Genomic DNA, 19,228 nt, shown 5'->3' on the forward strand with positions numbered 1-19,228 from the left:
CATGTGGCTGTGGCTGTCCAACCCGTATTGCATAAAGCTGCCACCACCACGTTATGACATTTGGTATGATCACCATGCGCTATGTAGCATCTCTGTTTTATATGAATAGCAGTTTCCTTATACAAGACAATCAAATACGGTACTTGGAAATTTAATCCTTCCTCTGGAAGTTCGGTTATAAAGGATTCTGAAGTATCTGATCAAGTTGAAAGTAAATGTTCCATTCCCACCATACGGTGAAATACGAATCAAGATTCTTCATTCTCCAAAACAGGATATCTTGGAAATTAACGTACTTTATAAAGTGTTGATTTTAAAAGTTACAGTTAATGGTATAAGCTATCATAACTTAGTGGGATGGAGTATGACAAAATTATTGAAGTTCTGCTACCAACTAAAGACAAGCTGCTTCAAATGCTTCACCCACGAACTGTATGAAAATCCTATTCCAATACAGCAAAAAGAAGAAACTATAAAAAAATGGAAATTATTGATTTACTAGTTGTTAATAAAAAGCCGAAAACTTTTTTGTTCAACCCACCAAACATGCACTTTGAGGGTAAATAAGATTCTGAACAAATTGTGTGCCCATACACCAATGATATCACATCCAGCATTCTCTACTCGAAGCTGCTAACGTATATGAGAAACCTATCCGGCATTCATAACTGTGTAAAAACTTTAGGTTTGCTAATAATTCTTCTAGGCCCTTTGCAAGAAGTTTTTGGGTTCTCCCTTCGTACTTTAGTTGAGTTGCTTGGGTATGTCTAGTTGAAATAACTTGCACGTAAACTCGTATCCCCCCGTAACGTTGGAATTGTCAATCGGAATCTAGGGTGTAGAGAGAATGAATGAAAGTAACACAAAAAGATGTATCAAAGGCGACATAATATTGAGCTTATATTGGTTTCAATTGGTTCAGTTTGGAAATTAGAAAAAAGCTATCTAGGTAATAAGGAAATAGAAATAAAAGATTGCTATATACTTTCCTCATCGCTTATAATATTTGACCAAAGTGAGTGCGACTCCAAGATTTAATAATTATTCACAACCGTTATATACCTCATTTTGTCTACATTTTTTACATTAGAGAGCAACCTCAACGAATAGCTAGTGGCTAGTATTTGGATTACTCTATTTGTTCAAGAGAAGGAGCTTGGATTACTGTAATGCTACTAATGAAATGCTTAATGTGTTTCCATTACCTGCAAATTAATCCTAGGATTTTGAATCCGTCACTCTATTCAATGCCGGCTTTAGTTAAACTTTTGTGGTCTCCATTTTGAAAATGTTAAAAGTATTTTGGGTTATCCTTCTTTATACTAAGTTATACATCTTTAAGAAGTAAATTCTTGCAAAAGTACGATTACGTAAATTTGGGTTTATTGATTTCCAGTTTTGAGAATATAAAAATATCTATATGCCTATCATACTTAGAATTATACATATATGAATTAAGAATGATTTGAGTTTATTGTTTTTGTGGTTGGTTACAAACAACATAAGGTATTACGAAAATCACTTGTATGTGTACTTCAATATCTAAGTCAAAATAGTTTAAACTAACACGATTGCAAATCTAGTACATTGTTGCATGTCCTGCTGTAGAAAGAGATAAGCCAATTGCTCGCCATTAAAATAGCGTGCAATAAATTTCAAATGTTTGCCAATGGTAATTGATTTAATAAGATTTAAAATCGATGAAAACTAGTATAAAATCGATCAAGCATGACTTTTAAGTAGAAATGTGACTATGCTTTCATCATGACAGCATACTACAGGAAAAATGTTGAAGTTGAAGTATTCACAAAATAGCTATACAAAGTGATTAATAACTATGAAAAATAGCATTCGTTGTTTGCTAATAGTAAAATATTATTACTATTATTATGTACACTCCTTCTTACTGATTAATTCTGTTAAATTGCATTTCCCAGTATTAATTTGTGTTTATTAATATATTATTTAAACATAATATATGTTATGTTTTAAAATTATTCTTTAATAACGTATGGTATTCTGCATGGTAATCAATTGGTTTCAATTGATATTTTACAGTTTCTTATTTAAAGTGAAAATAAATGTGATATCCTTTGCTGTATTTTTAAGTATCACTTTTCAGTATTTACGCAAACCTAAGTGACCCTTATACTATAAAGACGACTGCTGTGGCTAAGCAACATTATAAGTGAAACGAGTGGAACCCCTCCGCAATACCAGAAGAAACACGAAGGGTTATTAGTTCATGTGGGTCAACGCTCATATTTTTATATAAGTTACCTTTTATGCTCGTAGGGACATATTTAATTTAATCATAGTAAAATGAACTTGTCATAGTCAACAAATAAATTATAATTCATATCTACGGTAGTGTGGTGGTTACATACATTTGAACACTGAACAACTACTATCATGCTCCCTGATTGATAAAACGACAATTTATAAGGTAACAAAATAGTTCTTATCAAAAATAACAAAACTTTTGAAGAATAAATCTAGGTCACGGCGAAAATATTAGGACAAGAATGGGATATCTGCAGTGAAAATCGATATGAGCTAAGGAAAAAACGACAACATTGTCGACATGCAACGCAGTAGGGAGTAATGCTGTATAATATGGTGCCAGCACGCAGCATGGTGCTTATCGTTGCACAGCATCTCTCCGGCATGTGCTTTATAAAATGCTTGAAAACTGCATACATTTATTAGTGAAAAGTTATTTCAGCTTAATACTAGTTTGAAGGGAATAAGTGGGGGAAAGCGAGGGCCCGGTGGAGTAGCTTTGTAGTCGAACGTCTTCAGGTATCTGAAACGTTGTATATATAATATCTGATGTGGTCCAGTCAGATACTCGAAATAGATACCATTTGAAAAACTGAGAGAGAGTTTTACGGTTGAACTGTATCATGACTATATTCCATAAAATACTTCCGAATACCGAAAATGGTATACGTCTACAATTGATATGGCTAGACTACCCCACTAAATGTTTAAACGTTCACATAATGCGTGTTAAGGATTATTTAAAATAGAATAACTCGGAAGACATGAAAAACTGGCACATCGTTAAACAGAAATTACAAGGAAGATATGCCACTCTTCATAGAGAATTAATTACAAACTCATTGGGGTCTAATAACAGAAGCACAATATGCTGCATTCGATACAGACCTTACAGGAAACTTAGAATCGTTCACAATATTAAGCATATAATAAGATATTTTAGTTATTTATACTGCAAAGCTCATCACTGCATTAAACAAAAGCTGTAGTTAAGTAAAGTAGCTCATTAGGTTTTGTTTATCTAAGAGTTTTTGTTGTTTCAAACTAGATTTAAGAGTTGACCCAATAGTAAAATCGAACTAACGATTCTTAACCTGTCAGTCCGACACACTTTCATTGCACCGGTTAGCAAGAGAAAGGATAATTAAAGTAATAAATGTAGACATATGCATGTCGCTATTTTGTAGAACGGAATATCTTAAAATGAAATTGTTTCCAATAAATATATTTTATTCTACTAGTAAAATACCAAGTTCATTTCTTTGTGTTTTGAAACATAATATGAAAAATTTTAAATATTACACTTAAATGATTACAATTGCTAAAAGAGAATTTCAACCGTACAACACAAAATGTAACACAGATCTTTGGAGAATTACAACAGAAATAAAAGCAGAATTGATATGAGTTTTGAAGGTGTGTTTAAATATTTATGAGATGTATAAGATATTTTTTGAGAGCATGTATGTTTTTATAAATTTTCGGTACAGTTAAAAACTTCATATGGTTAACGACATAGCAACAGCGTTCGTCGAACAGGCCACCACAAGGATTTTATTGTGAGACTGGGTGTCGCTCTTCAATTTGGAAAATTAAAACCTTCAAAATCCAATCTCTTCTGTCGTAAGGTACGCTAAGAATACTTCCAGCTTTATTTACAGTTGTATTTCGTATTTTCCTTATACTGAGACAAAATATTGAAGTGCACATATGATAAATTAAAACTAAATATAATAAAACTGTAGAATATTTTTTTCATTTTACGTTCCAAAAGCGTTACTGAGTATATTCCACTGTAATTAATTGGCAGTCTTTTATTGCAATTGATGTTTAATAAAGGTAAGAATAATTAAACAGTTGTGATTTTGAAATTTGAGGCTTAACACAAAAATATTTATCTATTCTTAGGAGTAGCCAAATAAGAAGAAAAAAATAGCAACCATCTATTTCTGATTCATATATTACGTTGAAAGGAATGGTATAAACATAGGAGTTATTTGAGCAAAAATATGGCACAACTCGATAAAATTAACAGGCATTCAAATCACCTAAAACTTGTTATGAATTGCTATATATATAGCAAACTGAGATGGGCAGGTACAGATATTAAAAATATGTAAAAATGGGGTCGCTGCTGTCCATAGATTAAAAAGATAAGAACACTTTAACCAACCACTCTTTTAAACTGAATTTATATTATTATATATAAGGTTATATTTCTTACACTTTGATTACTAGAATGTAGAGAATAAAATGATTATGAGGCTACATATATTGACTATTATTGAATTTCTATCTTATATTATATAATTTGGTATAAAAATACTAAAAATGTAAAAGTAAATTGTTTTAGTTGGCCTATATAAAAAGAGGTGCAAGAAGATTTGGATGTGTGCATTGCATATATAGGGTGTAAAACTCGTCTGTGGCCGATAGATAGTAAACATGATATCAACTGTTTTAACGTGTTTTTATGCCTTGAAAGCATTCGTAGAGCTATGATTTTATAAATATATGTATAGTCTCTCTCTCTCTCCTCAACTCCCGGGTTCCCCTCTTAAATTGCTTAACTCCGTCTTCAGTTCCTTGGATCTACTCTTCTCCAGGTGTCCTCACAGTACTTTTATCTGATTTAATACTGACAGTTATTTACCCTGATATATTAAGTTGATACCATTTTAAAAGGAACTCACGACAATTCGGGTAATGCAATTTGTTGATGAATCTGTAGTCATTTATTTCTTAAATGGTTAGTGATTTCTTCTCTTCCAAAGATCAAAGATAAGGAAATTTAAATTTTTCTCATCTGACAAAAACTTATTTTCCTTAAGCTTCAGTACAAAATTGTTACGACTAAGTGCGAGGGGACTTTAAGGCTTTCCGTACCAAAAAGTTAAACAAGATAAGATAAATCAAATATTTTTTATTTTACATTTTATTACAACAGCATGCATAAAGTGACGAGTAAAAGAAATGTCTAAATCTGTTGTTAAGCCAGCTTTTAGATTGAGGGATCCTCTTAAGTTGAATATATGTCATTAATATCCCTATAGGCATAACGTGTTAATTTCACTCATGGTCTGACAGAACTATTTAAAGTGCATTTTGATGTCAAAACGAGGGCTCGAAATCTTGACTAAATTTATAAAATTATTCCAGAATGCTCCTTAATACACATTTTCTATCATACATCAGCGTCTAAGGCATATTCACTATGCCACAATTTGATGAGACGGCAATGCACTAACTGTACAAGGTACGTCCGTTAGTTTGATTTTAAACGCTTAAAGTTCATAAAATTATTTACACGTATCTGTTTTAACGTTTAATAGATGTGTAGTACTTTTAGTTTGCCGTGAGTACTTCCAACAAAGAATGATTACACAGTGCAACGATTATTTACCGTACATACCATGAAAGGTGATTCTATGCAGTACAATTAAAATAGTTGTCATTGCGTTACACCTATACCCAGTCATAAATGTTACAAATGGTTACTTTCTCATATACTTTTCTCGTTCTTCAGAATATGGTTTTACGTAGAACTCATTAGAGTGTGTAACATTCAGAATATGAAAACTGCATTGATATTGATATTCAAAACACAAAATATAAAAGAAGATATTAGATTGATTTATTGGGGTGATGTACAAATAGATAAGGTAGTTTAATTTGGTCCCTTCTGAGTCCTCAAAAACTACCATATTAAACGTGAGTTTACTCTTTATCTGATCAAACTCATTGCCTTTGATTACATAAATAAAAAAAAATACCCTGAGTAAGTTTTTATAATAACAAAAGATGTTGAGTAAATAGTCATACATCGATAAGCTGTGAAACTTAGTTGTAAAACAATGAAATAATAAATCATACTACCCTTTTCTTCATTTTAATTAATATTTTGAAATTGATCACCAAAAATTTAACTGACAGCTTTTAATAATTGTGTACTTCTTTATAACCTTTTGCAAACATATACAGACAAGCAAATTAAAAAGACAAAAGGCACAGGATCGCATGAGTGCAAACAGTAACCTGTTTAATGTGCCAGTTAACGTGGACACTTTCGAGACCTATAATTGGTCGTAATGGGAGACAACAATGAGCAAAGGCTCCAGGGAGCCAATCAGCGGCCTGCTATGACAGTATTGATGGACGGACTATAACACTGCATCGATCTAAGCCGTGCAACCTAGCAGAAGTCACGGTGTTCCAGTTGTGAATATAGAGTATTCTTGTGAGCTGACTCCACTTATCGTTAGTGTTAAACGACGACTATAACTTTGAATTGACAAGAACCGAACCTGACCTTCTAGAAGTCATGATGTTCTAGTTGTAAATATAGGTTATGTTTGTCAGGAATTGCACTTGGTGGTAGTGTCGGACTGACTATAACGTTTATCGACCTAGACCGTGTCTGACCTTGCCGAGGTCACGGTGTTCCAGTTACGAATCTATAGCATCGTGACTGTGAGATTTATTCGGTTTCTGTAACAAGTGTACTTATTACAACGCTGCATTGGCTTGAACCGTGTTTGACCTTCTAAAGGTCACGGTGTTCCAGTTTCAAATCTTGTTACTGTTAAACTAATATGCTTCTAAGTGAAAGACACGTCAATCATGTTTTAAGTCTCATACGTTTGCGAGGAGGGATTGTATCACACGAATATATATTATATTTACTAAAGAAAGTGTTAGTAGTCTCACTATAGTGAGCTACTAGTGAAGTGTATAGCATAAGGGATGATACAGCGCTTTGGTACCTGCAATATTTATGCATTTATTTCACCTCCTATCTACTCATAAAGATTGATGGACGGACAATATGAATCTTCTTTGGCTCTATTGACCTTGTTCAAAAAATAAACAACAAAATTGTTTATATATATTTTCTTTCTTTTCTTACATACATAAATGTTTTAGTTCTTGGTATATTTATAATTATGAACATTGAAATCAACCACGTATTTGTGTATAACTGTAATTATTTCAATTATTGTTGTGTCATTCCTAAAATATATTAAGAAATTGTACATAGAAGGTCTTATTAAATATATTCAATAGCCCGTATTCGTCGAATGTATAAACATAATAAGTATGGAATGCAGCTGTTTAAAGAATAGTACTAACACATACAATTGAGGTTATCTAGATAATTTGTCTCATTAACACAATTAATTCTTGTCTAAATTTAAAGGTAAATACAAAAAGATCAATGAGGATGAACAGAAATCGAATATATTTTGTTAGGGAGTGAGCAAAAGCTTTCTTCCAAATGTCAGCTCCTATAATAATAATTTCATTTCACTTTGTTAAGGAGATTTTAGCTTTTTAGCGGACTTTATCTGTCCACTTGCCCACCTACAATAGTCTTAGAATCTGAAAACATTGTACATATGTTTCTCATGGCCCAAAGAAGAACCCTATTGATTGTAGAGTCAAAGAGTAAAGGGGAGTCCGTCCATATATCTGTCAGTTACCTATAGTTTTCGCTAAGTTCTGTCGGATCCTCGGTACTCTTTTGTATTGGTTTATTAAATAAGTTAGTATTAAATTTTATTAGAGAAATAACAGGTATAATGTTAACATATCCTTGAACTGCCACTTCAAGAAAATAACAAATATTTTATTGCACTACTGTAAATTTGTTAGTGATCAAATAAATATATATTTTTTATAGAAATTTGTACGTGAATATTGAAATATTAAATAATTCTTAATTATGTTAAATTTACAACAAACGAATAATAGTTATTTAATTTATTAAATAAACAAATCTTATGTAAATCGCACAAAAGTACACAATACTCACTTCATCACCCTTCCTCACATTTCGTAGACAGAAAAACATAAGGCACGTTAAATAATATATTTTAATTTAAGTAAATACATAAAATTTATTTGAAAAATGAACTAATTATATATTAAAAATTAACTTTGATGCTTCAAGGTTTGGTTCAGATGGGTCATTAGTTGGAGGATAGTATAAAATGGAATAAAGACCAAAAATACTTCAAGAGCTTAAGGAAAGACTTTCACCGCAAAAAGTCTGTCAAATTGTACAGTGATTTAAATCTATTTAAAAGAGATATAGGAAGTATGATACTGGTTTATACAATTCATTTTGAAATACAGTTTTCCCCCAAGTTCCATCAGTTGAGGATTAGATGTAAACCAGTTTAATTGAAGCACTTGTGTGACTACAAATATTGAACTTGTTAGGTAGGAATATAATATATAATTATCTAGCTGAAATATACAAAGCTCGTTGTTTTATGTATAAAAACATTCATATATAAAGTTATTGTACTCCAAAGATAAAATCATAAGCAATAATACATCTTCAACTTTAATTTATAAAAGAATTTTTTTTTAATAAATTACTTCTTTATTCCTTAAACATGTTTCCTAAAAAGTTAAAAATTTTAAACCTGGTTTAAGTCCCGGTATCTTCAGTATTATTTTTAATTTGTCAGCAGAATTATACCGCAATAACGTAAGCTATATTCTCCTCTGGTGGTAACCGTACCCACCCCTTCCTCTGTTATGAGCTACATCCTTTATTAGTTTCCACTCAAGATCTGTTTAGTACCTAACAGTACATCTATGAATGCTCCCTCGAGGTAGAGATCCTGGTACGCCTCTTCTCCAATTGGATTTGCATCATCTCTAAGTCGTTTCTCTCATTTTAATTTTCAGGGTTTAAAGTTTTGTTGTATTTTTATTGAGTTGTAGGATATGCGGCAGTATGAAGTTTACATTACTTTTTTTAAGTTTATTTAACTTTTTCTCAGTAAAATAACTATTATCTATCCACTTTTGTTTTTTCACTTTTTTCAGATTCAAAGTGATTTTAATATTTGAGAATTAAAAACAAATAACACTTTAAAACCCTTTTAAGATGATTTATAAGAACTTAAAAGATTATAAGCTTGTGGGGTATACATTCAATATTTATCATATTGAATTACAGTGTTTTAAGTTTGAATGCAGAAATTTGGAAGAATGGTTTCATTAATTGTATAAGTTTTATTTGTGTTACATACTAACGATATTATTACACCATTTTTAGTTTAATCTAATTTTATTTAAGTAAATATTATGAAAAAAAAAACTAATATCATAACTTATTTAGTGACTTTTATTTTCAGATCAGACATTTAGGGTAGAGCGTGAGTATTTTGAAGGATATAAATACATATATAAATATATAGTAATCTGTGAAATGCTTTGTTGTGGGGGATATATACTTGGATTATATATAATTTAATTAAATATATAATTTAAAAATTAATTCTTGTTTTTTATTGCGAACAAAGTCATAATTTAAACATTGATTTCAAATATACTTTTACAGTAAGCGTACGAAACATGATTAGAACTTAAGCAATAAATTCAAAACATGGGTTCAATATATTAGAAATATCACTGTAGCGATTTAGTGGAGATATTGTAAGCAAGCTCATTAACAACAACAATTAAACACAATTGTGTATTATGAATAGGTATCTCCTTCGATTTAGGTCTTTCCAGCACATAATGAAAACAATGAGTTCAGCAACAATCAAAATTGAAAATCAACGTTATAAATACAACAATTTATTTTAAAGTATTGTCTTTGTAGCATTTATACAATAGTATACACAATATTTGTACAATCCATTTAATTGTTCCTGCCTGTGCTGCCATGTGTTAGTAAAAATTCATTCCATACTTATAAAACAAGTCATTGCCTGATTTTTTAATAATTTAGTTTCTCAGTGGAGCAAAATTCAGTTGCATACTTTTTGTTGATATAATTTTAATATTTTACTGTTATTTTATTTTGTTTTTTCCTCATTATGTATTACGCAACGAATTTTCTGTATATCTTAAAATACTGGACTTAAATCTATTTTAAAGTCTAATAGATTTTCTTCAACAAGGACGTGTTTATTGACTACAACCAAAACCATTTACATAAGTTATATACATTTTTACATTTTTTATATTTTTACTTTAATGATTGCCAAATTATAAACAATATGCAATGAATTGTATATTTTCATTTTAGGTATTACGAAATAATTTGTGTGAACATCTATCTACACAATTCTTATGTAATACTTCCAAGTAAAAACTATAATATGTATTCAGCTATTTTATATTTGTGCATGCATTAACCTAATGGTTGCATTAGGTCGTGTGTACGGCTATTAAAAATTAAAAATAGAAATTAAATGTTAAATTTAAATGGTAAAACTTATTTAATAACTTAATAATGGAAACAGGTAACTAACTAACAAGTAACTAGGCGTAGTGAGATTAAAGTGGAATGTGCTCGCTTGTTTCTTTGGTCTCCAGAATGTATATAAATGTAAGTTTGGAGCAACCAAAACCGCGATTATCTTTTGGTGTCTCATACGGCTCATTGTACTCACTTGTGTCTCGACCTCAGAAAACATTGGTCTCAGTCTTTTTGGATACATATTTCAGAATTTCATATTTCTAAAAACTATTTGCATGCACAAAGAGATCCATTTTAATTTGATACATCTCAAGAACATGTTTTAAATGTATTCATTATGTTATTGTTTTGTTTTCAGAAAATTAAAAATTGTCTGTCGAACGCCCAATCCATAAAAAGGCTAAAGACTGAGGTTTCCAACTACAGACCAATTAGTCAGCTTTCTTCCTTTGATAAAGAGTTTGAGATGACCATTCTGGCAAGACCTTATCGATACTCTCGATGATTTCTTGTCTGTGTCTTTGATTGGTACCAAAAAGGGACATTCAACTTATAGCGCTGTCAATAATGTTATAGAAGCCGTTTTAAAAGCTTTGGGTGGGTCGCAATTTCGGTGATATACTGAGATTTGTCTAAGGCTTTCGATTGTATTAATCATTCCGTTCTTTTGGGCAAAATGGAAAGATATGTCTTTCTAATTGTATAGTATAAACGATGCAGCTCTTTGATTTCTTTCCTTATACCTGTTTAAAAGGAAGCAGACGGTTTCGTGAACAAATAAAGGGACATTTTAACGCAGTTGGATGAGAGTCAGCCCCGGAATACCTGAAGGCCTCATAATTTATCTTTTTGTCATGACATTCACTGCCTAAAAAGTATCATAAATTAGTCATATGCTGGCTTGAATAGATGGTTTTAAGCCAAATCACATTGACTTGAATTAAGAGAAAACAAAAATAATAATTTTCTCACCATATTTCCGCGATTTAACGAGTTCAGTGTATAAATAATATCAGCATATCAGATCCTGTCCCTCTCCTTTGTGTTATTCTAGATGATATTGATACCCAACAATATTGATGCTCAACAGGTCTAAATATATTGATACCCTATACACAAAACTGTCATTAATTACTTACAATTTTGGAGTATTAATGCCCACAGTTGGTAAAGAAACAATCTTTCAAATTTACGAGTACTATGCTTATGCGTAAGGCATGTTAAAACATGCTAGTGGATTCTGGGAGCCGTCCAAATTAATGTTTAGTGAATTTGGATTCCAAAAGAGGATTATTCTTTTTATGTCAGGATATGGTCGTGCTTACTATAAACAGTATTTTCAGCAACTCCTTCCTATTCCAAGTATCTACATTGGCGCAGTGTAGCGGGTACGGCGGTTATCGCAAGATAACCAGATCAAGGATCGTCGAGCGTGGCCGCTGCTTGGATAGTTGACCGCTGAGCGATCCTGTCCTTGCAAGTGGCCCGCCTGCCCGGCCATTGGTGGTGGTTCGGAAGTCACCTTTAAGCCGTTGGTCCCCAGGTTAAGTGTTAGAGAGGGCTTCTTAGCCCTAACTTCGCCTGGTAAAATAAGGCATTCTTTACTTTACTTTTTTTTACTTTACTTTTTACATTCTTGAAGTATTAAATTTCTTTAACAATAATCCCCATCTTTTTCCAGAAAAATACCTGTAACCGTTAGTACAATACACGACACAAGAATAACATTGTCTACCAGTGTCATGGATTCAGACTTTTTGAAAAGAGCATGCACAATTCAGAATTGAGGCTCTTTAACGCTTTGGCTCGGTACCAAAAAAACATAACCAGCTCAAATAATTTCATGAAACAAGTTAAAACTATTTTTCTAGAGAGATGCCCATACTATATATAAGAATGCCTGTCAGATTGCACCAATATGTGAATAATATGACTTTTACTGATCTCATTTTATTGTTTATATTTAAGTATGTTACTTATTTCATTAAACATTTTTTAACCGAAATGAACGACTTTCTTATTCGACGAAGTTTGGAAAAGTTTATATTTTAACAAATCGTTTCCATATATTTGGACAAAAAGGTACAAAGGTATAGGTTAAAAATCCAAGTAAATATTAAAATTACCATTTAGTTATCTGCAATTGAGTGTATTTTTCACAACATTAAAATGTAGAATTTAAAAGATATTTCATTTTTGTTTCTAATTCAACGTTTGGGTTTTGTTGCCTATCACGAAGTATATCGCACCTATTTCTAGATTTAATTAGTTTAAAATGGACTTAATTTTACTAGAAACAAAAGAAATCGTATATTTTATTTAAACAATGAAATTAAATATTCATGAAATAAAAAGTATTTATTATGTTTCCAATGTATCTGTAAAGATTGAATGTAAAGAGCTCTTTACGATTTACAAAATATTCATTTATTCAATAAAAATTCCACATCGTGTTAAAATTCTTTAGCAGAGCTGTCAGAGTCAAACCAAAAAATAAAAATAAAAATAAATCAGATATAAAAATAACATCTGGGATCAACAAAACTATCTAACGCATATCAGAAATATAAATAGATAAATTAAGTACTTAATTTCTCTTCAACCGAGTATTATGCCAGGTTTACGAGGTAGCATTTTAAGGAATTTTTAAATGATTGAATTAAATATTCATTTTTTAAAGGTACGAGAAAAATATGCTTAGTAGGCAGACTTAATAGTATCAAGGTTTGTTACAGAGCTAATTGTTCTCAAAACAAGTAGTAAATAGGATTTTTTTTGGTGCTCTTAGTGATAATTTCATTTAAGGTGTTTGTACTACTCCGAGGAGTTTTAAAGAGTGAACGGCCTCAGTATCAGGAAAACTTGCTTCTGGAACGGATTTAAAAAGGGCATGTACTGAATTATTTGGCTGTTTTCTTCTCCAGCATCAGACCATTAACGTTGAACCAATTACTTGCTTCACATAGGGACGTTTGCAAGGCATTTTCAAGTTCAACCAAATTATATCCTTTTACTGCTAATTTGTATGATCAGCAAATATTGTAAAGTGTGTTTCCATTGATTCATCCTTGTATATGACTCTCTGTTTCCTATCAGACAAATAAGAGCTTAGTCAGTCGTAAACCCTTCCACGCAAGCCATAATTATCAAGTTTTAGTAAGGGCAAAATAAGTTGATTTTCATAAAACAGGTAAAAGTGATATTAGTCTATATTTGGACCTGTTTTCTTTTCACTCTTTTTAAAGACGGGTTTTGCTATAGAAACTTTAAAGTTTTTCAGGAACAATCACTGCCTGAAAATATTCATTTATTACCCTACCAATAGAGCAGAAATGTCAAAGACAGACTATTTAATGACAGAGGTTGGGATGTTACCCCATCCAATCGAGATTGTATTTTTAAGGCGCATTATAATTCGATGAGTTTCCTCCGAGTCAGTTGGAAGTAATAACATTGTCATCTTTCCGTGTTTCTCCAAAAGTTTTACAGAGGTCATCTGTTTTTAAGTTTTTGCCAACACTTACAAAAAGGTGTTGAAAGTGTTTCAAATTTCACTAGGTTTAACGATTTGCCCCCATTTACTATAAAAGTTACATTATCTCGCTCTTTAATGACCAGTTTGCCTGTTTCATGGTGGACAACCTCACAAACAGCCTTAGAATTATTTCTCACAACCGACATGTGCCTGTCGTTAGCCATCCTCTTAGAAGTGGTGATTACCTAATCTTTTTAATATCTTACAATATTTTTTGTAGTGATTGAAAGAATTAGCACAATTTTCTAATTCGAAATTAAGTTGTGATATAAATATTCAAACATTTTCTTTGCTACAGATTCTTTTAAATTGAGGTTTTTTCAAAGACTTGCTTAAATCCTAGAGCGATACATGCAAGACAATTTGTAATCTGATAAACTGGGTTCAAGGGTATATCTCCGGGATGGAGCAATATTATTTATGGTTTTATCAATTCCATTTGATGATTGTTTCATCACTCTGGTGGCTTCAGTAAGACTTCTATTCAGCCCAAAACATGTAATTAAATTCTTAAACTTGATAGAATATTTATTCTAAAATTGATGGAACTGATATGTCTATATTGAAATCCGCAGGCAAATGTAAGAATTTCTTCAAGTTAAAAAACATATTATTCTATGGAGCTACTGGGATTTCTGTAAACAGAAAACATACAGGGTGATACATCATTATTACTCACTTTAATTCGAAAGAACTCGAAACTACCTTCTGAACATCTCACATGCGGCGGAAAAGGAACATTTTTACATTGAAGTTAGTTTCTTATCAACATTACAGTGTCACCCGCAGGCTGTTATATGCGTGAGTACACGGATAGAGGCTTGTAACCCATCAAAGTATTCAAAATAGAGGGACTGTCGCCATTAGTCCATGTCTCCTGGAGACACGGAGACATAAAACATCCGGACATGTCTCATTACACATGTGACATCTCAAAATAAAATAATGTTTGTCATAATTTTATCCAATAACCTTTGATGACCCAATTTTGTTATTGATGGTCCCATCATGATGGCTAAAAGTGGTTTAAAATCATGGAATGGTTAACACTTTGTTAAAATATTGTTCTTATTTAGATCAAGATTATGAACAGAAGTAAATAAGCCTGATTAAAAAAGATAGTTATTAAAGCATAAAGTTAAGGAGTTCCAAAACATTACAACAAGGTCACCATTCAAAGTATGAAAATTATTGTTACAATATTCATATTTTATAAATAATAGAGCTGAAAACACTACACTTTACCACACTAAAAAAAACCAATAGTTTATTTTATTTTTCCACTACAAGACGAATGATATTATATTATACGGACGTTACTTGTCACATAAAATCATTCATATCGACGTAACGACAGTGAAATTAGATAGTAGGAGATTAATTACTTGTCTATAAAAAATTCCCTGGAATATTCATAGGCTTTTGTTTAAAGTTAGTTTTTAAAATGGGCAATTGGTCAAAGCAACAATATTTTTCAGGCATTTGGCACCAATAAATGAACAAATCTACGTGTTTACTACAGGGTTACAGCTTTGACATTTGTGGAAAAAACTTTAAAAAAATGATATAATCCATTATTTTGTACTACTTTATACATTTAAAAAGTATAAAGTATAAAGTATACTCCCCCCAAAAAAAAAAAAAAAAACATAACCACAAGAGGGCAAATTCGCTCAGAAAATGAATTATGTACGATTAAAAAAGACAATGTTTGTAAATGATAAATACAATTTTATAAAGGAATAGCTGAGAGGTAAACGACACAAGACTTCGATTTTGTGGAAATAAAAACCAAATAAGTAAAAAGAAATCAGAAAAAATACTCGTATTACATAAACAATACGTTTAAAAACGGTACAACCAGTTAATATTGAATTGCCTTAACAAGCAATCGTTTATCAGAAATATCAGTGGCTGATTGACTCACACAGTATAAAAAAGAAACAGTATACGGTAATTTGAGCTCCCACGGTTTCGTGCCAATATTTAATGTTGCGCAGTTGGCAGCTCGCACGCGATCAGCTGGCCACTGCGGCATGGCGCACTCCGGCAGGGATAACAACATAACCTAAGCAGCCTGCTATCTTGCATATTTCAGCTGAACAGTGTCGCATGCATGTGCGCACATGTATAACAAATATTGAATGTATCGCTGGCTGAGAGGAATTGAATTACGCTATGAAGTTCACACTCTTATTTATCCGTTCTCGGCAAGTATCGCATTACTCATCATGCAGGAGCTTGCTTTTATGTCACGCACGATCTGAGTGGGGTTGAAATTTATCAGAAAGTTTAACTGCGGAACTTTAATGTTAAAGAAACTGTAATAAATAGTAGTGCATGTTTTAGAACAGTTATAACACCATTATACATGTATTAATACTCACTACTTGATTTATGAACTTGCAAAGATGTTCGGTGGATTGAGTACCGTAAAAGTACCGTTGGAATTGCTATAAAAATTGAAAAATAGTTAGCATCTTGTACATTTATAACTGATGCAAAACAGCTGATACCTTTCAATGGACAAACTCTTTGTTGTACCTGGCTTGTGTAAGCATACCTATAAAGTGGTCTTACTTACTTATGCGTTGACGGATTTAATAGCAAAAGATACAGTTTGAATTGCTATAAAAATTACTTAATAATTGTTATTTTGTATATTTGTTATAACTATTATGGTTTTTTTGCTATTTGACTTTAAAAGTTTTCAACAGAAGCCAATTTGTTAATATTAGAGCCAGTATCACCATTATTATTTTTAGTTTTCCTGTTATATATTGCTACCTATGTGTGAAGTTTGGTAACTGTAGCTTTACTAGGTCTGAAAATATTAATTTTTTTATAAAAAGAAGGCTAGCGGATAAACAACACATTTCACGACCTATGTTTATTGGACATTATTTGTTTTGAGTAATAAGTATAATCAGCCACAGACGTTTTTAACACCCGTTTGAGAACACTCTGTGTGTATAAGCGCGTGCGCGAGTGTGCGTTAAAAAAAAATAATATACAAAATTGATATTGTGACAGATGGATTGTCTAAAACATTCCATGTTAAATTAATCATGAAGTGATTAACGTTATTGTGACCAACAAAATATGCATATAATTCTTTAAAGTTTATCAAGAATCAGAAATAAACGTAGAGGGTATAGAAACTATGGTTAAAAACTAACTGCAAATATTACTTGAGATATATGAGATAGACTTTTTGGGTTAAATAGTAAACTCATTAGAGGTATTCGTCAAATAAATAATTTAATTGTGTAATTTATCATTCTAGGAACAAACATTTCATTTACACAAGGAGCAAAAGAAAAAAATTATTTTTTTAATCATTAGCTCTAAATTTAAATATTGACTTCAGTACTATAGTTTCACTCCCATATGTATGTTAAACTCCCGCCCTCCAAGGTTTACATAAATCATAGCTATGTGCTTTTAACTTCGAATACCCTTCAAGGTGTGTGTTAATTGATCTATGTCGATTGGAAACAAAAATCGGAAAGGCAATACTAGAACTTTATCTAAGTGAATAAAAGTAGCGTGAGAACTGGACTACTTACATGTCTGCTGTGGGTGATGCGGAGACAACCACACACCACCCGATACACACAGCCGCTAGCAGCAGCCCGGCAGTGTAACCCATATTAGGACATCTGGAACACAAACAAAGGTCATGCTGCATTCTCAATATCATTTGTAGAGTCTTTCAGAAAACGCACTGTTTGTTACAAATACGCGTTAGTCACAGCCGTTAGCAGCAGCCTGGCAGTGTAATCCATATTAGGACATCTGGAAACAAAGGTCATGCTGCATTCTCAACAACATTACACTGGTAGAGTTTTTCAGAAAACGCACTGTTTACAAATACGCGTTAGTCACAGCAGCTAGTAGCAGCCAGGCAGTGTAACCCATATTAGGACATCTGGAACACAAACAAAGGTCATGCTGCATTCTCAATATCATTTGTAGAGTCTTTCAGAAAACGCACTGTTTGTTACAAATACGCGTTAGTCACAGCCGTTAGCAGCAGCCCGGCAGTGTAACTCATATTAGGACATCTGGAACACAAACAAAGGTCATGCTACATTCTCAACAACATTACATTGGTAGAGTCTTTCAGAAAACGCACTGTTTGTTACAAATACGCGTTAGCCACAGCCGTTAGCAGCAGCCTGGCAGTGTAATCCATATTAGGACATCTGGAAACAAAGGTCATGCTGCATTCTCAACAACATTACATTGGTAGAGTCTTTCAGAAAACGCACTGTTTGTTACAAATACGCGTTAGTCACAGCCGTTAGCAGCAGCCTGGCAGTGTAAGCCAGGACATCTGGAAACAAAGGCCATGCTGCATTCTCAACAACATTACATTGGTAGAGTCTTTCAGAAAACGCACTGTTTGTTACAAATACGCGTTAGTCACAGCCGTTAGCAGCAGCCTGGCAGTGTAAGCCAGGACATCTGGAAACAAAGGCCATGCTGCATTCTCAACAACATTACATTGGTAGAGTCTTTCAGAAAACGCACTGTTTGTTACAAATACGCGTTAGTCACAGCCGTTAGCAGCAGCCTGGCAGTGTAAGCCATATTAGGACATCTGGAAACAAAGGTCATGCTGCATTCTCAACAACATTACATTGGTAGAGTCTTTCAGAAAACGCACTGTTTGTTACAAATACGCGTTAGTCACAGCCGTTAGCAGCAGCCTGGCAGTGTAATCCATATTAGGACATCTGGAAACAAAGGTCATGCTGCATTCTCAACAACATTACACTGGTAGAGTTTTTCAGAAAACGCACTGTTTACAAATACGCGTTAGTCACAGCAGCTAGTAGCAGCCAGGCAGTGTAACCCATATTAGGACATCTGGAACACAAACAAAGGTCATGCTGCATTCTCAATATCATTTGTAGAGTCTTTCAGAAAACGCACTGTTTGTTACAAATACGCGTTAGTCACAGCCGTTAGCAGCAGCCCGGCAGTGTAACTCATATTAGGACATCTGGAACACAAACAAAGGTCATGCTGCATCCTCAACATCATTGGTAGAGTCTTTCAGAAAACGCACTGTTTGTTACAAATACGCGTTAGTCACAGCCGTTAGCAGCAGCCTGGCAGTGTAATTCATATTAGGACATCTGGAAACAAAGGTCATGCTGCATTCTCAACAACAT

General features: G+C 32.5%; 1 protein-coding gene across 9 annotated transcripts in view; it reads right to left on the minus strand.

Moving 5' to 3' along the window:
- Positions 1-19,228, minus strand: part of LOC124369750 (glutamate-gated chloride channel) — a 645,135-nt gene that overhangs the window by 198,461 nt on the left and 427,446 nt on the right. For all 9 annotated transcript variants that reach the window (XM_046827827.1, XM_046827822.1, XM_046827823.1 and 6 more), the window contains exon 5: positions 17,615-17,707. In XM_046827827.1, coding sequence (XP_046683783.1) covers positions 17,615-17,697 — 83 coding nt within the window. In that variant the 5' untranslated portion in view covers positions 17,698-17,707. The remainder of the gene's footprint in view (positions 1-17,614; positions 17,708-19,228) is intronic.

This window comes from Homalodisca vitripennis, chromosome X, assembly GCF_021130785.1.
Source record: "Homalodisca vitripennis isolate AUS2020 chromosome X, UT_GWSS_2.1, whole genome shotgun sequence".
Taxonomy (NCBI): domain Eukaryota; kingdom Metazoa; phylum Arthropoda; class Insecta; order Hemiptera; family Cicadellidae; genus Homalodisca; species Homalodisca vitripennis.